Raw genomic sequence first — 19,271 nt, forward strand, 5'->3', positions numbered from 1 at the left:
GTTCTCGGGCAGGCTATTCCAGAGGCTGGGGGCATAGTAACTAAAGGCTGCCTCCATGCCTCTTGGTCCTAGGCTTTGGGATAGTAAAAAGGCGAGTGGCAGAGGACTTGAGGGACCTACTGGGTACATAAATAAATAGCATGTCTGACACAATTGTGGATTGATTTAAAAACCAATAGAATATTATTTAAATTAATTCTAAAACTCACAGGCAGCCAGTGCAGCCAGACTTTAAAACCGGTATAATGTGTGCTCTATGTCTGGTCTTGGTCAGTACTTGTGCTGCAGCATTCTGTATGTTTTGCAGTTGACCAATGGCTTTCTTGGGTAGACCAGACAGGAGAGCATTACAGAAGTCAAGCCTGCTTGTAATAAAAGCATGGATGAGTCTCTCGATCAGCTTGAGCGAGAAACGGCAGCACCCTGGCAATGTTCCTCGGGTGGTAAAAAGCTATGTTGGTCACATTCCTAACGTGTGATTCAAAACGGAATTCAGAATCTAAAATTACACCTACGTTTTTTTATCTTTATTACCCGTGAATTCAAATGTGAGGCCAGATTCTCTCTCTATGCTTTGGCTCCAACAGTAACTCGGTTTGTCTTGATTCAGCAAGAGGAAGTTGTGAGCCATCACAGTATTTAAATCACCAATACAGTCTAACAATTTATCCATTGAGCTAAAATCCTCTGGTGACACAGAAATGTAAAAAAGTTGTGTATCGCCTGTGTAGCAGTGAAAATTAAATTCTGTGCTGTCTGATAACGCTGCCAAGGGGTACTGTATATAAACTGAACAGTACCGGACCCAAAATCAAACCTTGTGGAACGCCACATGTGGTATGTATTTTCTGAGTTATGTTCACCTAGGGTGATGACAAACTCTTGACCGGTTAAGTGGGTCCTAAACCAATTTAGAACTGGACCGGAGAGGCTAACCCACCTCTCCAGTCTGTCCAGAAGGACATCATGGTCAACAGTGTCGAATGCAGCACTTAAATCCGAGAGTACAAGGACAGAGACCTGATTGGCATCTGTGTTGGCTCCAAGATCATTTATCAGGTTAACCAAGACTGTCTCTGTGCTGCTAAGATTACTGTTCTTCAGAAGGGGTTTCACCATAGCAGTTTTTAGTGCAGTGGGGAAAGTGCCTGTGAACAGGGAGTGATTAACAATAGCTTGCACTTCTTCAGATATGCAATTAAAAACTACTTTCAAGAAGGTGGTGGGGATAGGATCGAGAATGCTGGCTTACATTTGTGATATCAATTTCCTGAGAATGTCTGTGTCAACCAGGGAAAATATAAATCCATATGCCTTTGCATAGTAGGCTAGGGCACAAAATGCTCATCAGGTTTTGCTTGACTGATAGCCAGCCTAATGATTGTTATCTGCCGCAAAGACATCACATTTAGATAACGCAACATCAACAAGAGGATATGTCAATAGAAACCTCCTTTGTAATAACCAGGTCCAGAGTATGGCCGAGGTTATGGGTGGGCCCAGAAAACATGTTGGATAAAGTCCATAGAGCTCAAAAGATTCATAAATGCATTGGCCTCAGAGTCAGTCTGTCAACATTAATATATCTCAAGGACAAGAGACAAAAGTTCAGAGAAATGAGTAAAGAAAGTGGGGCAGTGCTTTGGTGGCCTATACAGGTTTATAGCCAGCACTGGTGGCTGATATTTTAAAAAGTATAGCATGATGCTCAAGAGATCTCAAGCCGACAAACAAATTGTCCTCACAGTTGAGAGCATTAGTAAAAATAGAGTATGAAAAGATGTTGTCGGGGCAGAGGCTTTAATAAGAGCAACACTATAATCTGGAAGACAGTCATGTTTCAGTGAGAAACATGAAAAACAAAAATGGGTCATTCACGAGAAATCACTAGTAAAACCTAACATTAAAAAAATCGCCATATTCAAATGAGTGTGGGCCACTCAGCCCGAGGCAACGAAAGGAATAACCAAATTATTAACGTTGAAAATCAGGTTCTCTGGCAGACGCCAATCTATCATAATGGTAGAAGACATTTTGTATAAACTCACTAGAAGACACAGTTAGCGGAAGGAACATCAATTCAGTTACTCACAATAACCATAGTGACATTTCTAAGTGAGTTGACATGCTTTCCAAGTCCTGTGTTGCTTATAGTGAGGACTGGAGAACTACCAGACTCTGTCCATTAGTCTCTAAAACAATGGAAATAATTCTGGAACCGCTGCGGTTAGGGTGAATCCCGTCTCTTTTAGAAAGTGCTGGTTGCACCCACAGCCAATCAAAGTTCACACAGAAGAGACATTCCTGTCTTTGCAAAGTTTCATCAGATTCTCGTTTAGGGCAACGAGTCGGCTGAAAACTTTCCGGACCCCTTCGATAGCACGGGAGGGGGCCAGAGATAATTATTCACTTCCCTGTGCTCGCGAGAACTTAGTCCTCCCTAAGTTCCTCAGATCGCCTAAAGCGGAGGTCATTAAAACATATTTGAGTGATGATGGTGTCAATATTGGAGTAGTTTGTCAGAACCTTGGGCAGGAGGGAGTTGATATCATGATACAGGCTCCTGGTCGTTCCACAGAATGTAGCAAAATCTCGCAATCGAGCTGCCCACAATGATGGTGCTCGTGATGGAATCTGATCGGGAAGGAAGCGGGGGAGTGGGATGGGACTGCCTCAGGCAGGGCGGATGGAGGCTTCAAGTCAGGCTAACTTCACTCTTAGCACCAGCAGATGGCATCGGAAACCCCAGAAAGGTGGAGGATGGCACGAGACCGTTCTGTCTTCAGTCAGCGACCTGCTGAACTGTGTGGGGGTGGGTGACACAGGGCGGCCACAGGTTTTTGGTATACACCCAGGATCCATGCTGACTCCCGTGGCTGTTAGGTCCGTCTCAAGTGGGGAGAAGCTGTTTGATAGCTGGATCAGATCTTCTCAGATAGATGAAGGGTGGCCAGACTGCCTTCCCGATCTCCTACGCCTTGTGAGTGTCCAGTCTCCCATGGGCCGCGGAGTTGAGCTGAACATCTGTCTGTTGGATTGGGACAGGTCAACGCCGCCCGACTCATCAACAGCTTTGCTATAGGAGGCATTTAAAACAGATCCGGTTTTCCTAGACCAAAGCAAGGTCGTGTACTTAGAAAGCAGGTCATCCTTTTCTCGCAGCCGAGCTTGCAGCCGGAGGTTCTCTTCCCTAAGCTGCTTGATGGTGGTGCATTAAGGGCAGAAGAATCCCTCTCCATTTCTCAGTTTAGGGTCATGTATAAAAATGCCCAGTTACCAATTATTTTGGCTACCATGGCTAAAAGAAGAAATCTCAGTGACTTTCAAAGAGGGGTGTCAAAGGAGCATATGGGGTTTAAAGTGTATGTGGCAGGTAGCCTTGCGGTTAAGAGCATTGCCTTTCGACAATACCCCACAATGACAAAGCGAAAACAGGTTTTAGTAAATTTCCAAATCTAGAAAAAATTTAAAAAGTATCTTATTTACATAAGTATTCAGAGAATTAGCTATGACACTCGAAATTGAGCTCAGATGCATCCTGTTTCCATTGATCATCCCTGAAATGTTTCTATAACTTGATTAGTCCGCCTGTGGTAAATTCCATGGATTGCACATGATTTGGATAAGCACGCACCTGTCTAAATAAGGTCCCACAGTTGACAGTGCACCCAAGAGCAAAAACCAAGCCATGAGGTTGAAGGAATTGTTTGTAGAGCTCTGAGACATGAATGTGTTGAGGCACAAATCTGGGAAGGGTACCAAAAAATGTCTGCAGTATTGAAGGTCCAAGAACACAGTGGTCTCCATCATTCTTAAATGGAGCAAGTTTAGAATCAACAAGACTCTTCCTAGAGCTGGCTGCCTGGCCAAACTGAGAAATCGGGGGAGACGGGCCTTGGTCTGGGAGGTGACCAAGAACCCAATGGTCACTGACATAGCTCCAGAGTTCCTCTGTGGAGATGGGAGAACTTTCCAGAAGGACAACCATCTCTGCAGCACTCCACCAATCAAGCCTTTCTGGGAGTGGCCAGACGGAAGCCACTCCTCAGTAAAAGGCACAAGACAGCCCGCTAAGAGTTGCCAAACGGCACCTAAAGGACTCTCAGACCATGAGAAACAAGATTCTCTGGTCTGATGAACCCAAGATTGAACTCTTTGGCCTGAATGCCAAGCGTCACATCTGGAGGAAACCTGGGACCATCCCTACGGTGAAGAATGGTAGCAGCATCATGCTGTGGAGATGTTTTTCAGCGGCAGGGACTGGGAGACTAGTCAGGATCAAGGGAAAGATGAACGGAGCAAAGTAGAGCGAGATCCTTGATGACCTGCTCCAGAGTGCTCAGGACCTCAGACTGGGGCAAAGGTTCACCTTCCAACAGGACAACGATTCTAAGCACACAGCCAGGACAATGCAGGAGTGGCTTTAGGACAAGTCTCAATGTCCTTGAGTGGACCAGCCAGAGCCCGGACTTGAACCCAATCGAACATCTCTGGAGAGACATGAAAATAGCTCCCCAAATACATGTGTGCCAAGCTTGTAGCATCATACACAAGACTCAAGTCTGTAATTGCTGCCAAAGGTGCTTCAAAAAAGCACTGAGTAAAGGGTCTGATTACTTATGTAAATGTGATATTTTTTGCATTATCATTATGGGGTATTGTGTGTAGATTGATGAGGAAAAAATACAATTGAATCAATTTAAGAATATGGCTGTAACATAGCAAAATGTAGAAAAGTCAAGGTCTGAACTTTCCTAATGCACTATACAGTACCAGTCAAAAGTTTGGACACCTACTCATTCCAGGGACTTATTTCCAGGGATAGACCTATTTGGTAAAAGACCAAGTCCATATTATGGCAAGAACAGCTCAAATAAGCAAAGAGAAATGACAGTCCATCATTACTTTAAGACATGAAGGTCAGTCAATACGGAACATTAAGAACTTTTAAAGTTTCTTCAAGTGCAGTCGCAAAAACCATCAAGCGCTATGATGAAACTGGCTCTCATGCGGGCCGCCACAGGAAAGGAAGACCCAGAGTTACCTCTGCTGCAGAAGTTCATTAGAGTTACCAGCCTCAGAAATCAAGGCTGGTGACTGTTGGTGATTTATTTAGAATTCAAGGCACACTTAACCAGCATGGCTACCACAGCATTCTGCAGCGATATCCCATCAAAGGTTTGTGCTTAGTGAGCACAGCAGCGCCTCTTCAACCTCAGGAGGCTGAAGAAATTCGGCTTGTCACCAAAAGCACTCACAAACTTCTACAGATGCACAATCGAGAGCATCCTGTCGGGCTGTATCACCGCCTGGTACGGCAACTGCTCCGCCCACAACCGTAAGGCTCTCCAGAGGGTAGTGAGGTCTGCACAACGCATCACCGGGGGCAAACTACCTGCCCTCCAGGACACCTACACCACCCGATGTCACAGGAAGGCCATAAAGATCATCAAGGACAACAACCACCCGAGCCACTGCCTGTTCACCCCGCTATCATCCAGAAGGCGAGGTCAGTACAGGTGCATCAAAGCAGGGACCGAGAGACTGAAAAACAGCTTCTATCTCAAGGCCATCAGACTGTTAAACAGCGACCACTAACATTTAGTGGCCGCTGCCAACATAGACTCAACTCCAGCCACTTTAATAATGGGAATTTATGGAAATGTATGTAAAAATGTATCACTAGCCACTTTAAACAATGCCACTTAATATAATGTTTACATACCCATCTCATATGTATATACTGTACTCTATATCATCTACTGCATCTTGCCATCTTAATGTAATACATGTATCACTAGCCACTTTAAACTATGCCACTTTGTTTATATACCCTACATTATTCATCTCATATGTATATACTGTACTCTATACCATCTACTGCATCTTGCCTATGCCGTTCTGTACCATCACTCATTCATATATCTTTATGTACATATTCTTTATCCCTTTACACTTGTGTGTATAAGGTAGTAGTTGTGGAATAGTTAGGTTAGATTACTTGTTGGTTATTACTGCATTGTCGGAACTAGAAGCACAAGCATTTCGCTACACTCGCATTAACATCTGCTAACCATGTGTATGTGACAAATAAAATTTGATTTGATTTGAATGGCTGGTGGGCGGCTGCTCGGCCATGGAAAACCATTTCATTTCTTCAGTAAGGCCATTCTACTGCCAATGTTTGTCTGTCTATGAAGATTGCATGTCTGTGTGATCGATTGGATACAACTGTCAGGAACGGGTGTGGCTGATATAGCCAAATAACCACATTTTAAAGGGGTGTCCACATACTTTTGTAGATTGACAGATATTAAACATCAACGTTTAAAGGGAGATCAGTTCTATTTAGTACGGTCTGCAGAAACTGGTTTTTACAAGTCAAAGCTCAATGAAAAGCCATGAATTACCTACAAAGTATACAGCTGATGAGGCATAGAAACGTATTTAGTTATGGGACTAAAGCCACCTGGCTCTATAAACATGTAAATAAGGAACAGAGTGTACCTCTATAATGAGGTTGACGTCAGTGGTGAGGGCCTGCACCCTGTGGAAGCTGGCAATCAGGCCAAGTGACAGGAAGCCTTCCAGGTCCATCTTCCTGCGCAGGAAGAAATCCCGCTCCAGGTTGTCATGGCTGAAGTAGTACTCACTACGGAGAGTTCAAAAACAAGGAGGATCAAGGTACTCTTCCTATAATTAAAATGCCTTTATTATGAAGGCATGTTCAATAGAATAAAAACTTTCAGCAAAGCCCTTGTCAGGGAATACAATGATAAAATGTGTGAAAAGTTGAATACAATGACATGTGGGAAAAGTTGAGACTAAATATTTGCCTATGTTCTCAGTTTCGTTTGAGTTGGAGATAAACTCAATTTCAATTGTCATCAGTTGTTTAGGAGATGGAATTTGATAATGGAAATAGTATAAGCCACGTTGATTCAGATTCCATGTTATATTCTGGGGCCACCCATATGAGAAAGTATGCATGCATGTTTAAGTCGGTTTGGATAAAAGTGTCTGCTAAATGGCATATATATTATATTACACTATTCCAAGGCTGAACAACAGTCACCACCTGCTTCCTCTTGAAACATTGACCTATAAAGCGTAGTAGCCAATGGTAGAACTTATGAAGCGTAGTAACCAATGGCAGTACATTTAAAGCAAAGTAACCAACGGTAGGTAGTACTCACATCTGCCTTTTGACATAGTCCTTGAGCAGCCCCTGGTCCACTGTGTACAGGTCATTGCTGCTCATGTTGTCGTAGTAATAGGTCACTGGAGCACCAAACTTCTGTCCGTAGGCGCCGTCCTTCCCGTTGTAGGCCTTGTAGCCATAATGGTAGTCAGAGTGACCTGGTGGGAGTCACGGCAGTAGTAAACCATTACAGGGCCACTGTCACAAGCCTACTACAAGTGATCAGCAAGGCTACAGAGCTACAAGACTTCACAACAGCAGGGAGACATTTGCAGCACAGCTGTTGAATCCCGGGAAGGCGCGCAATGATTTACCAAATCGGAGCTGGCTAAGATTTAAAATTTGATGTCCCTCGGGGGGGAAATTCTTTGACTTCTGAAAGTAACACTGTGTTCCTGAGGAGAGGGAAGAATCTGAAAACTCAAAACAGGTGGATCTCGGCCAAGTGAGAAGGAGAAGAACGGCAGGTTTCATCACAACAGGGGGTGGGTGGAGGGGGGGGGGGGGGTGTCACCTTTGCACCTCTCCCCCTGTTCCACCCCCTTTCCCCTCAAATGAAGAGTGGCAGTGTTTCCCTGTCGGAGGCAGACTCCCATGGCCCGTTAGAGGTGAGAGAGGAGAGGCTGGTTGCCAAAACCAACAGGCCCAGGCTAGGGATGTAGAATTTTTGAATATCCGAACGGACGTCAGCATTCGAATACTTGTGTGAGTACTACTGCGTCTCCCTCTCAATTCAAGGGGTTTTATGGGCATGGGAAACATAAGTTAACATTGCCAAAGCAAGTGAGGTAGAAAATATACAAAAGTGAAATGAACAATAAACATTGCACTCACAGAAGTTCCTCTCTCCCTCCGTCTGCTCGCTCCCATCTCACACCGGCCCCTCCACAGCTGCAGCAATAGAGCGCCACCCTATCTCCCTCCCATCTCACACCGGCCCCTCCACAGCTTCAGCAATAGAGCGCCACCCTCTCTCCCTCCCATCTCACACCGGCCCCTCCACAGCTGCAGCAATAGAGCCCCACCCTCTCTCCCTCCCATCTCACACCGGCCCCTCCACAGCTGCAGCAATAGAGCCCCACCCTCTCTCCCATCTCACACCGGCCCCTCCACAGCTGCAGCAATAGAGCCCCACCCTCTCATCTCACACCGGCCGCTCCACAGCTGCAGCAATAGAGCCCCACCCTCTCTCCCTCGCGCAGCAGTGCTCGGGTCAAAAACTTAAGCTAATAAAACCCCACGTGGATTTTGAATACGCAACACATTTATGATACTACTCCAATAGTGAAATTATTTCAAACTCTAATCCCAAGCACCATGTCTAACCCCACTGCCCTGAGGGATCACAGGTGTTGACACGTCCTAACAATTATTAAATTGCTTTGTTTATACTGTTCCCTTAGTGAGGCCGGATCAGGGTCCCACAAGACCAAGGCAAAGCCAGCAGACAGATCATTCCACCATTGGGCTGGGCTTCAAGACATGTGGCGAAGCTCCATTCAACAGTGTTGTTCTACAGAGGATCGAATGCGCTCGATCCATCCAGCTGATAGCCCTCCATGTAACAATTCATGATTTTCCACTAAGGGGATTTTGAAAATTTAACCAGTTCATTGACTGACAGCACTTTAACAAAAACTAAAGAATTCATAAACAGATTTTTTCTTGCACAATATAGGTTCAGCATACACACTTACCCAATTAGATGCCTTTAAGAGTGCCTTTTATAGGCCAATGAAATGTTTTATCCCAAAAACAAAACTGTCAGAGAAAGATTACCATTACAAATCAATGGTGTGGGAAAGTGTTTTACATGAGTACTGAATAATTGAGGAAAAACGAAAATAGTTTGAGAAATGTATTCAGGAGAAATCTGGTTTAATTTATCTAATAAACTTTAACATTCAACATAGAAACGCATTAAAAAAGGACGTACAGAAAATTGTTACTAACGGAGAAACCCTTGTTTCACCTAAGGATATATAATAGTAGAATATATATATCTTTTAAGTGTTTCCAAGTGTTTCCAACTTTAAAGAATTTTATGACAGCTTCTTACCTAAGAATCATGTGAAACTATCGACGATACAATTTTTTTTTTTTTTTTTTTTTTTAAACTTAGAGAACGAACTATGGTTAACAAATGACTCCTGTCAGACAGAAAACCCCAGGCCTTGATGGCACTCCATCAAAGTATAGGTATATCAAACATTTTATGACTCGATGGAAGATCTACTAGCAATCTTTAATTATTCATATACACTACCATTCAAAAGTTTGGGGTCACTTAGAAATGTCCTTGTTTTTAAAAGAAAAGCACATTTGTCAATTAAAATAACATCAAATTGATCAGAAACACAGTGTAGACATTGATGTTGTAAATTACTATTGTAGCTGGAAACTTCAGATTATTAATGGAATACCTACATTGGCGTACATAGGCCCATTACGAGCAACCATCACTCCTGTGTTCCAATGGATTTGCTAACACAACGTGCCAAGTTAATTATTTTAAAAGGCTAACTGATCAATAGAAAACCCTTTTGCAATTATGTTAGCACAGCTGAAAACTGTTGTTCTTAATAAAGAAGCAATAAACCTGGCAAGTGGATCACTTGGCTTGTGTACTTTCTCTAGTTACTACTAGACTCCACATCACCGCTGGGCGAAGCTACAGCTCTTCTGTTATGAACATATTAAGCAAACACTTTTTTTTATTTTACTGTTGCTAGTATTCTTTACTGTAGCCCATGCCATTTAATAAACTGTAGTATCAATCCACAATCGACTAGGACGAGAACTCTGCGCCCCAATTCAGATTGGAGTTTATGAAAAAGCAAAGATTGTCAATAACCTACAGAAGTTAAGATAACCACATGCAGTATTAAGCCGTGGAAAGCCTTGATTGGCCAGTGAATGGCCAAGCCCTCGCCACACCTACAATTGAGTTATTAATCGAAACCCAGCCCTTTCGTGCCACCACCAAAAATGTTGCTCATAGCTGCCTCTGTGAAAATAGCAAAAAAATACTTCGGACCTATAGCGCTACACCAGCGAAGGTGTAAGTTTGTTAAAATAAAGCACTGAATTGGACCCCTCAAATGGAGTTTGAAATCTTTAGGGTAATGTGTTACTTTCTACAGTCTACTCCTGAAAAATGCTATAGCTTAGGACATTCCTTGTATTCAATCATTAAGATCTTAGATTTCATTGAGATCTAGGTTATCATGTAGGTAAAAATACATGAGAACAAAGACAGGTGAATTGCACTGAACAGTTCAGTAGATGTGAGTCGACTGTATCCAACTAAACTGAATACAAATATAAACACAGCATGTAAAGTGTCAGCCCCATGTTTCATGAGCTGAAATAAAACATCCCAGAAATGTTCCATACACACAAAAAGCTCATCTCATTTTGTGCAAAAATGTGTTAAGCTGAACAGCATCATTATTACACAGATGCACCTTGTGCTTGGGACAATAAAATGCCACTTTAAAATGAGCGGTTTTGTCACACAACACAATGCCACAGAGCGCGCTGACTGCAGGAATGTCCACCAGAGCTGTTAGAGAATTTTATGTTAATTTCGCTACCATAAAACTGTCTCCAATGTCGTTTTAGAGATTTTGGCAGTACATCCAAGCGGGCCTCCAAGGCCCACCCATGGCTGCACCCCTGCCCAGTCATGTGAAATCCATAGATTAGGGCCTTTATTTCTGTTGACTAACTTCCTTAAATGAACTGCACCTCAGTAAAATCTTTACAATTGTTGCATGTTGCGTTTATAATTTTGTTCAGTATAGTTACAATATGATGACTTTGACCATTTACATGGTAATGCATTTTTGGGGGGAGATTTTACATGTTTTTTTAGCTTACCTCTGGAGCCTCTGCCTCGTCCCCGGCCCCTGCCACGACCCCGGAACCCGGCACGGAAGGGAGCACCCTCGCTCCTCACACTGGACACCTCATGGTCGTTACTCCATTCACGCTCGGACTTCCCTCTGTACCAGTCTGAGAACATAAAATATAATACAAAAGTATATGTGATTTCGGCTATTTCAGCCACACATTGCTAAAAGGTGTATAAAATCAAAGACAAAGCCATGCAATCTCCATAGACAAACATTGGCAGTAGAATAACCTTTACTGAAAAGCTCAGTGCCTTTCAACATGGCACCGTCATAGGATGCCACCTTCCCAACAAGTCAGTGTCAAATTTCGGACATGCCCCGGTCAACTGTCAGTGCTGTTATTGTGAAGTGGAAACGTCTAGGAGCAACAACGGCTCAGCAGCAAAGTGGTAGGCCACAAAAGCTCACAGAACGGGACCACCGAGTGCTGAAGCAAGTAAAAATATTATGTCCTCGGTTGCAACACTCACTACAGAGTTCCAAACTGCCTGTTTGTGGCATGCTGGAGGTCATTTTGCAGGGCTCTGGCAGTGCTCCTCCTTGCACAAAGGCGGAGGTAGCGGTCCTGCTGCTGGGTTGTTGCCCTCCTACGGCCTCCTCCACGTCTCCTGATGTACTGGCCTGTCTCCTGGTAGCGCCTCCATGCTCTGTACACTACGCTGACAGACACAGCAAACTTTCTTGCCACAGCTCGCATTGATGTGCCATCCTGGATGAGCTGCACTACCTGAGCCACTTGTGTGGGTTGTAGACTCCGTCTCATGCTACCACTAGAGTGAAAGCACCGCCAGCATTCAAAAGTGACCAAAACATCAGCCAGGAAGCATAGGAACTGAGAAGTGGTCTGTGGTCACCACCTGCAGAACCACTCCTTTATTGGGGGTGTCTTGCTAATTGCCTATAATTTCCACCTTTTGTCTATTCCATTTGCACAACAGCATGTGAAATTTATTGTCAATCAGTGTTGCTTCCTAAGTGGACAGTTTGATTTCACAGAAGTGTGATTGACTTGGAGTTACATTGTGTTTAAGTGTTCCCTTTATTTTTTTGAGCAGTGTATATATATATATATATATATATATATATATATATATATATATATATATATATATATATATGGCTGAGAGGGTATACCGTATTTTACTATAGACTGGTATTGATACATGGACCGGTTTGGGCTTTTACTTTACCTAACGGTATTTCAATGTTTGATTCGGTGGCCCCTTGGTAACACTTTACTTGACACCGAGCGTCATAACACGGCAATAACCATGTCAAAATGTCAATCTGTCACATGGTCATAACACATTGCGTTATTTTATGGCTACATAAGGTGTCAAAAAGCCTTACACACAAGGCAAAACACAGCTATTACAGCAGCCTACGTGTCAACAGTACATTTTATATAACATAAACGTTCCCGAAATTGAACACATTCAATTATCATTGTAACTGCTCATACATTGATGTCAGACGTGCACCTACCCCAATGCTCTGTTGCTGATGACTGGGATGAATGCAGGAGCAGAGTGCAGGAGCAGGACAAGACACCCTCTTTTTGACTGATGACTGATATAAGGGCATGTATGTGATAGGCCTATCTGGCTTATATGATTATGATGGTCATAATGCTTCTTCACAGTGTCATGAAGTGTATTCAAGTTATTAAAAACACGATTTAAAAAACATGACTAAATCATTCATTAAAACAAAGGAATTGAAAAATGAACTTTCAAATGAAAGGAAACTCGGCTGAATAAAATGTGGGTTTTGACACTTATGTAACCAGCCATAAAATAACAATATGTCACAACAGGCGCAAATATAAGTCATGACAGTGTTATGACCATATTATGACAGGTTATGACAAGTTGTCAGCTGTTATGACATGGTTATGACTCATGGGTGTCTGTTTGCTACTTGAGTCCTTTCTTCCCCTCCTTCCACACACACCAAGCCCCATCACTCAAGGAGAGCAGTTTTTGCCGTTCACTTGCAGTGACAGTATGCATGGTCAATGCTGCCGATGTAGGTGACAACAATACTGCTTTCCACGTTGCTTCTTCAAATAACAGCTAGTTTGTCTTCCCTTAGCAAGTTGTGGCTAATAAATAAATTGTTACCCGCTAATGCTAAATCTCTAGCTAGCTAAATGTACATCGTCAGAGCGAACGAAGCTACAGTGCCTTCAGAAAGTATTCAGACCCCTTGACTTTTTCCACATTTTGCTGTGTTACAGCCTGAATTTAAAATGCATTACTTTGAGATGTTGTCGTCACTGGCCTACACACCATACCCCATAATGGCAGAGTATAAATACATGAAGATTATTATTATTATTTTTAAATTATTTAGCAAATGAATTAAATGAAAAGCTGAAATGTCTTGAGTCAATAAGTATTCAACCCCTTTGTTAATAAGTTCAGGAATAAATACTTTCCTAACAAGTCACATAATAAGTTGCATGGACTCACTGTGTGCAATAGAGTTTAACATGATTTGTTAATGACTACCTCATCTCTGTACCCCACACAGCAGTGAATTTCAAACACAGATTCAACCTCAAAGACCCGGAGGTTTTCCAATGCCTTGCCAAGAAGGGCACCGATTGGTAGATGGGTAAAGCAAGACAAAGCAGACATTGAATATCCGTTTGAGCATGGTGAAGTTGTTAATTACACTTTGATGGTGAATAAATACACCCAGTCACTACAAAGATACAGGCATCCTAACTCAGTTGCCAGAGAAGAAGGAAACCACTCAGGGAATTCAACATGAGGCCGATAGTGACTTTAAAACAGTTAGTTTAATGGCTGTGATAGAACGAATGGATCAACTACTTTGATGTTACGCCACAATACTAACCTGATTGATATAGTGAAAAGGAAGCCTGTACGTAACGAAAACATGCATCCTGTTTGCAACAAGGCACTAAAGTAATACTGCAAAAAATGTGGCAAAGTAATTAACTTTTTGTACTGAATAAAGTGCTATGTTTGGGGCAAATCCAACACATTACTGTGTTCCACTCTCCATATTTTCAAACATAGTGGTGGCTGCATACTGTTGTGGATATGCTTGTAATCATTAAGGAGTTTTTCAGGATGATAAAAAAAAGAAAAACACAGAATGGAGCTAATCACAGGCAAAATCCTAGAGGAAAACCTGGTTAAGTCTGCTTTCCACCAGAAACAGATTAATTCACCTTTCAGCAGGACAATAACCTAAAACACAAGGCCAAATCTACACAGGAATTGCTTACCAAGAAAACAGTGAAAGTTCCTGAGTGGCTGAGTTACAGTTTTGACATAAATCTGCTTGAAAATCTATGGCAAGACTTGAAAATGGTTGTCGAGCAATGATCACCAACCAATTTGACAGAGCTTGAAGAATTTTGAAAAGAATGGACAAATATTGTACAATCCAGGTGTGGAAAGCTCTTAGAGACTTACCCAGAAAGACCCACAGCTGTAATCGCTGCCAAAGGGGATTCTAACGTGTATTGACTCAGCGTGTGAATACTTATATAAATATGCTATAAAAAGTCACTCAAATAAAATAAAAACATGTTTTCCCTTTATTATTATGGGGTATTGTGTGTAGATGAGTGAGGGAAAAAAGCAACTTAATCCATTTTGAATGCAGGCTGTAACACAACAGTATGTGGAATAAGTCAAGGAGTACGACTACATTCTGAAGGCACTGTAGATAATACAGCCCAATACCAGTGCAGAGGGATATACTATAAAGCAGGATCAATGCCAGCTAGCCAGCTCACCTCCCTAAATATTATTACATAACTGAATTTTTTGGAATGATCAGCTTGAAAACGGGAATGATCTAGTTCACTCAACAAAATCTCATATCTAAATATAGCATTCTAAAGAAGCAGAAAATGTCTGGTTATTTCTGGTTGTTTATCAAAGTTAGCTGGCTAACTCATTGATCCCGTTTTATAGTATACCCCGCTGGTGTAGGCCTAGATCAGCATGTTTGTGCAACGGTATATTCTAAAATCAGAGAGGAATAGGCATAGGATGAATATTTTATCTACATCAAAGCTACAATAAAATAACATTTAATGTAACATCTAATTAGGGTCCACTGGGAAAACACTGACCAACACCTTGGGTCCTAAACTGTCACAATAACCCCTCCATGGCTTTTTCATGTCAAACAACATTGTATTCAAAGTACCCACTATATTCCATCTTTTGGTTGACGTTTGATTGAACAGTATAAAACAAAATGGTCTAAGACACATTAAAAAAAAAATTGGGGGATGTATGTGTTGCCACCCTAGGGTCATGACCTACAGTAACTTATAAAGCACATTTAGAATGCTTATTATTCAACAACCTAAAATATCTCATTATATATGACATAACGTTTATATACAGGTAACTGCAAAAATAAAGGATACGCGAGTAAATGAGGGATACAAAGTATATTGAAAGCAGGTGCTTCCACACAGGTGGGGTTCAAGTTAATTAAGCGTTGTCCAGTTGACCATTATTTAGTCTACCATGGCTAGAAGAGAACTCAGCTACTTTAAACGCGGGGTCTCAAAGGAGCATAGGGGGTTTAAAGGGTGTGTGTGTGTGTTGGTCGATAAAAAAAAATGAAAAAACGATAACATATTACCGATCCAAATTGTCTGGGAGCGGGGGGAAAATCCATTGCAAAATAATGCTTTTTATTGATAGAATTGAGCACATTGACTGGTATTTCTAACTTCAAAACGCAAATATACTTCACAGGCTAACAAATCATCAAGATGCTTGGAAATTAGTGTCGGGTGTATGCGTTTCCATTTTTACTCACGCAAAAGACATGAGATCCTCATAAGGGACATCAGCTAAGTGTACCGACTGGGCAAAATTAGCAAAGCTAGTGTTGATTATCCCAATTTCCAGTGTGCCCGCCGAGAGGGGCTTCATTCTACAAAACAGAGCAAAGACCGTGCCTTCTTGATGACAAAGTAACGAGGCTGATGCGCATCGCAAGCTGCTCCAGGGAGTTGGGTAGTTTTGACTTCCAAACAGCAGCAGCTCACTTTGAGCAGGCTAAGGTGTGCCGCAAACACAAGTAAATTAGAGATAAATGTGTTAGTCAGGCCTGGTCCTAGCAGTTCTTCTGCCACCCTAAGCAAGATCAACATATGCCGCCCGTGTCATGTACAGTGTAAAGATTTGAAATGGCTTGATAGACTAGAGTAGCGTAATGTGTAGGCTATCATGCGCAATTGGTGAATTTCAGTTGAACTTATTCAGTAGCACTATTCACATTGGAGTTAAATGTTGTCATCACTAGTCAGCCAACTGTCTATAGTAGGAAACAGTTGTATCAATAAGCCATGTATATCACAACAGACGAGTCATGGACCCACGAAAGTTAAAATGACAAACATTAACATCACCCAGTAGAACTGTAAAAAGATTGAGATATAATTTCAGCTTTGAAAACAAGTGCTTTCATAAATGCATGGCGTGGGCCTCTTCACAGGAGCATTGTAAAATAAGCTCTCTCTCAACGAACCAGCCACAACTAATTGAGTTTATTTACATACTGATTTTGATTGTCCAACATCAGTTTTAAACTTTCTTAATTTTGTGGGCCCCTAGAGTGGTCTCTTTCCACTCATATGGTGCTGAATCGCAGCGGGAATGGGGAGTGGGGCAGGCCGGCCCTGGTGTTCATGTCACTGAGGGAGTGCTTAGGTTTAGAGGGTCTACACCAGAAGTTAATGGCTATCTGTAGGAGGAAAGTATATGGTGGGGGCAATTATGGTTGGAATGTAGAGTGTAGGGAAAGCGATCACGTGGCAGGCATTGATAAGGGGGGAGAGCCATGGATTAGTGATGGGGGGGGGGGGTCGAGATCAGGTCAGGTCACGTTAAGGGAGAAATAAGTTCACAGGCTCGTATCAGGCCCGTATCACTGCCTAGCAGTAAGGATAAACTCAGCAAAAGGTCTGCTCACTGTCAACTGCGTTAATTTTCAGTAAACTTAACATGTAAATATTTGTATTAATATAACAAGATTCAACAACTGAGACAAACTGAACAGGTTCCACAGACATGTGACTAACAGAAATGGAATAATGTGTTCCCTAACAAAGGGGGGGGTCAAAATCAAAAGTAACAGTCAGTATCTGGTGTGGCCACCAGCTGCATTAAGTACTGCAGTGCATCTCCTCCTCATGGACTGCACCAGATTTACCAGTTCTTGCTGTCAGATGTTGCCCTACTCTTCCACCAAGGCACCTGCAAGTTCCCGGACATTTCTGGGGGGGAATGGCCCAAGCCCTCACCCTCCGATCCAACAGGTCCCAATTGGACTGAGATCGGGTCTCTTCACTGGCCATGGCAGAACACTGACATTCCTGTCTTGCAGGAAATCACACAGAACGAGCAGTATGGCTGGTGGCATTGTCATGCTGAAAGGTCATGTCAGGATGAGCCTGCAGGAAGGGCAGCACATGTACCCTTCCCTGTAACGCACAGTGTTGAGATTGCCAGAAATGACAACAAGCTCAGTCCGATGATGCTGTGACACACCGCCCCAGACCATGACGGACCATCCACCTCCAAATCGATCCCGCTCCAGAGTACAGGCCATGGTGTAACGCTCATTCCTTCGATGATAAACTCAAATTCGACCATCACCCCTGGTGAGACAAAACCGCTACTCGTCAGTGAAGAGCACTTTTTGCCAGTCCTGTCTGGTCCAGCGACGGTGAGTTTGTGCCCATATGCAACGTTGTTGCCGGTGATGTCTGGTGAGGACCTGCCTTACAACAGGCCTACAAGCCCTCAGTCCAGCCTCTCTTAGCCTATTGTGGACAGTGTGAGCACTGATAGAGGGATTGTGCGTTCCTCAGACAGTTGTTGTCGCCATCCTGTACCTGTCTGCAGGTGTGATGTTCTGATGTACCGATCCTGTGCAGGTGTTGTTACACGTGGTCTGCCACTGCGAGGATGATCAGTTGTCCATCTTGTCTCCCTGTAGCGTTGTCTTAGGCGTCTCACAGTACGGACATTGCAATTTATTGCCCCGGCCACATCTGCAGTCCTCATGCCTCCTTGCAGCATGCCTAAGGTATGTTCACACAGATGAGCAGGGACCCTGGGTATCTTTCTTTTGGTGTTTTTCAGAGTCAGTAGAAAGGCCTCTTTAGTGTCCTAAGTTTTCATAACTGTGACCATAATTGCCTAATATTTGTAAGCTGTTAGTGTCTTAAAACCTGTTGAGGACCAGGGGGTGCTATTTTCACTTTTGGTGAAAATCGTATGATTTTTAAACGGCCTCGTACTCAATTCTTGCTCGTACAATATGCATATTATTATTACTATTGGATAGAAAACAGTCTCTAGTTTCTAAAAACGTTTGAATTATTTCTCTAAGTGAAACAGAACTCCTTTTACAGACCATTTCCTAACCGGAAGTGAGATTTCCAAAAGCGAACTCTCTCTTCAAGAGCTTGTCTATAAAAGGGCATGTCACTTATGACTGTAGAAACACGTCATACGCCTTCGCCTGGGTGTCATGCGGAAGTGAGAGAAGAAGTCACTTGATTATCTCGATCAGGGACTGAACACAACCTCTTGGACTGAGACGTGCGCACTTTTTTTTTCTTCCCTGGGCGCGAAGTAGGATCTGTACTCGGCTCATGGAAGAACCTTTTTAAAGGTGAATATGATCTCTGGCTTCGATTTTCTTTGATACATGTCACAATATCATCCTAAAGTATGTTTTTTCAATATAGTTTAATTATATTATTGAAATTTATTCTGGACTTTAGACGTGATGCGACGCAAGAATTGGTTCAAGAATGAGAGGTTAGCATCGCACGGCAAGTGTGCTTGCTAATTTAAGAGGGAAATTGTTCGTTCTGGATCGAAATAAAGACGTTTCTGAACAAAGGACCCCTTGGAGAACATTCTGATGGAAGATCCACAAAGATAAGGACCCAATTTGGGATGCTTTTTCATATATCTGTCGAACTGTGCTAACGCTACCGTTTGACTAGAATCAATGTTGCTGTGTGCTAGCTATTGTAGTAAGCTAATATAACGATATATTGTGTTTTCGCTGTAAAACACTTCAACAATCGGAAATATTGTCTGTATTCACAAGATATTTGTCTTTCA

The 19,271-nt window shown here is 42.6% G+C and overlaps 1 protein-coding gene across 14 annotated transcripts in view; it reads right to left on the bottom strand.

The window, feature by feature from the left end:
• LOC139530302 (la-related protein 1-like) overlaps window positions 1-19,271 on the bottom strand; it is an 87,812-nt gene that overhangs the window by 30,005 nt on the left and 38,536 nt on the right. For all 14 annotated transcript variants that reach the window (XR_011666000.1, XM_071326576.1, XM_071326573.1 and 11 more), the window contains 3 exons: window positions 11,084-11,218; window positions 7,197-7,359; window positions 6,508-6,652 (listed from right to left, as the gene is read on the bottom strand). Coding sequence is in view for 13 of the 14 variants with exons in the window: in XM_071326576.1 (XP_071182677.1) it covers window positions 6,508-6,652; window positions 7,197-7,359; window positions 11,084-11,218 (443 nt within the window). In the remaining variant the exon portion in view is untranslated. The remainder of the gene's footprint in view (window positions 1-6,507; window positions 6,653-7,196; window positions 7,360-11,083; window positions 11,219-19,271) is intronic.

The sequence above is a fragment of the Salvelinus alpinus genome, chromosome 9 (assembly GCF_045679555.1).
Source record: "Salvelinus alpinus chromosome 9, SLU_Salpinus.1, whole genome shotgun sequence".
In the NCBI taxonomy this organism is placed as follows: Eukaryota; Metazoa; Chordata; class Actinopteri; order Salmoniformes; family Salmonidae; genus Salvelinus; species Salvelinus alpinus.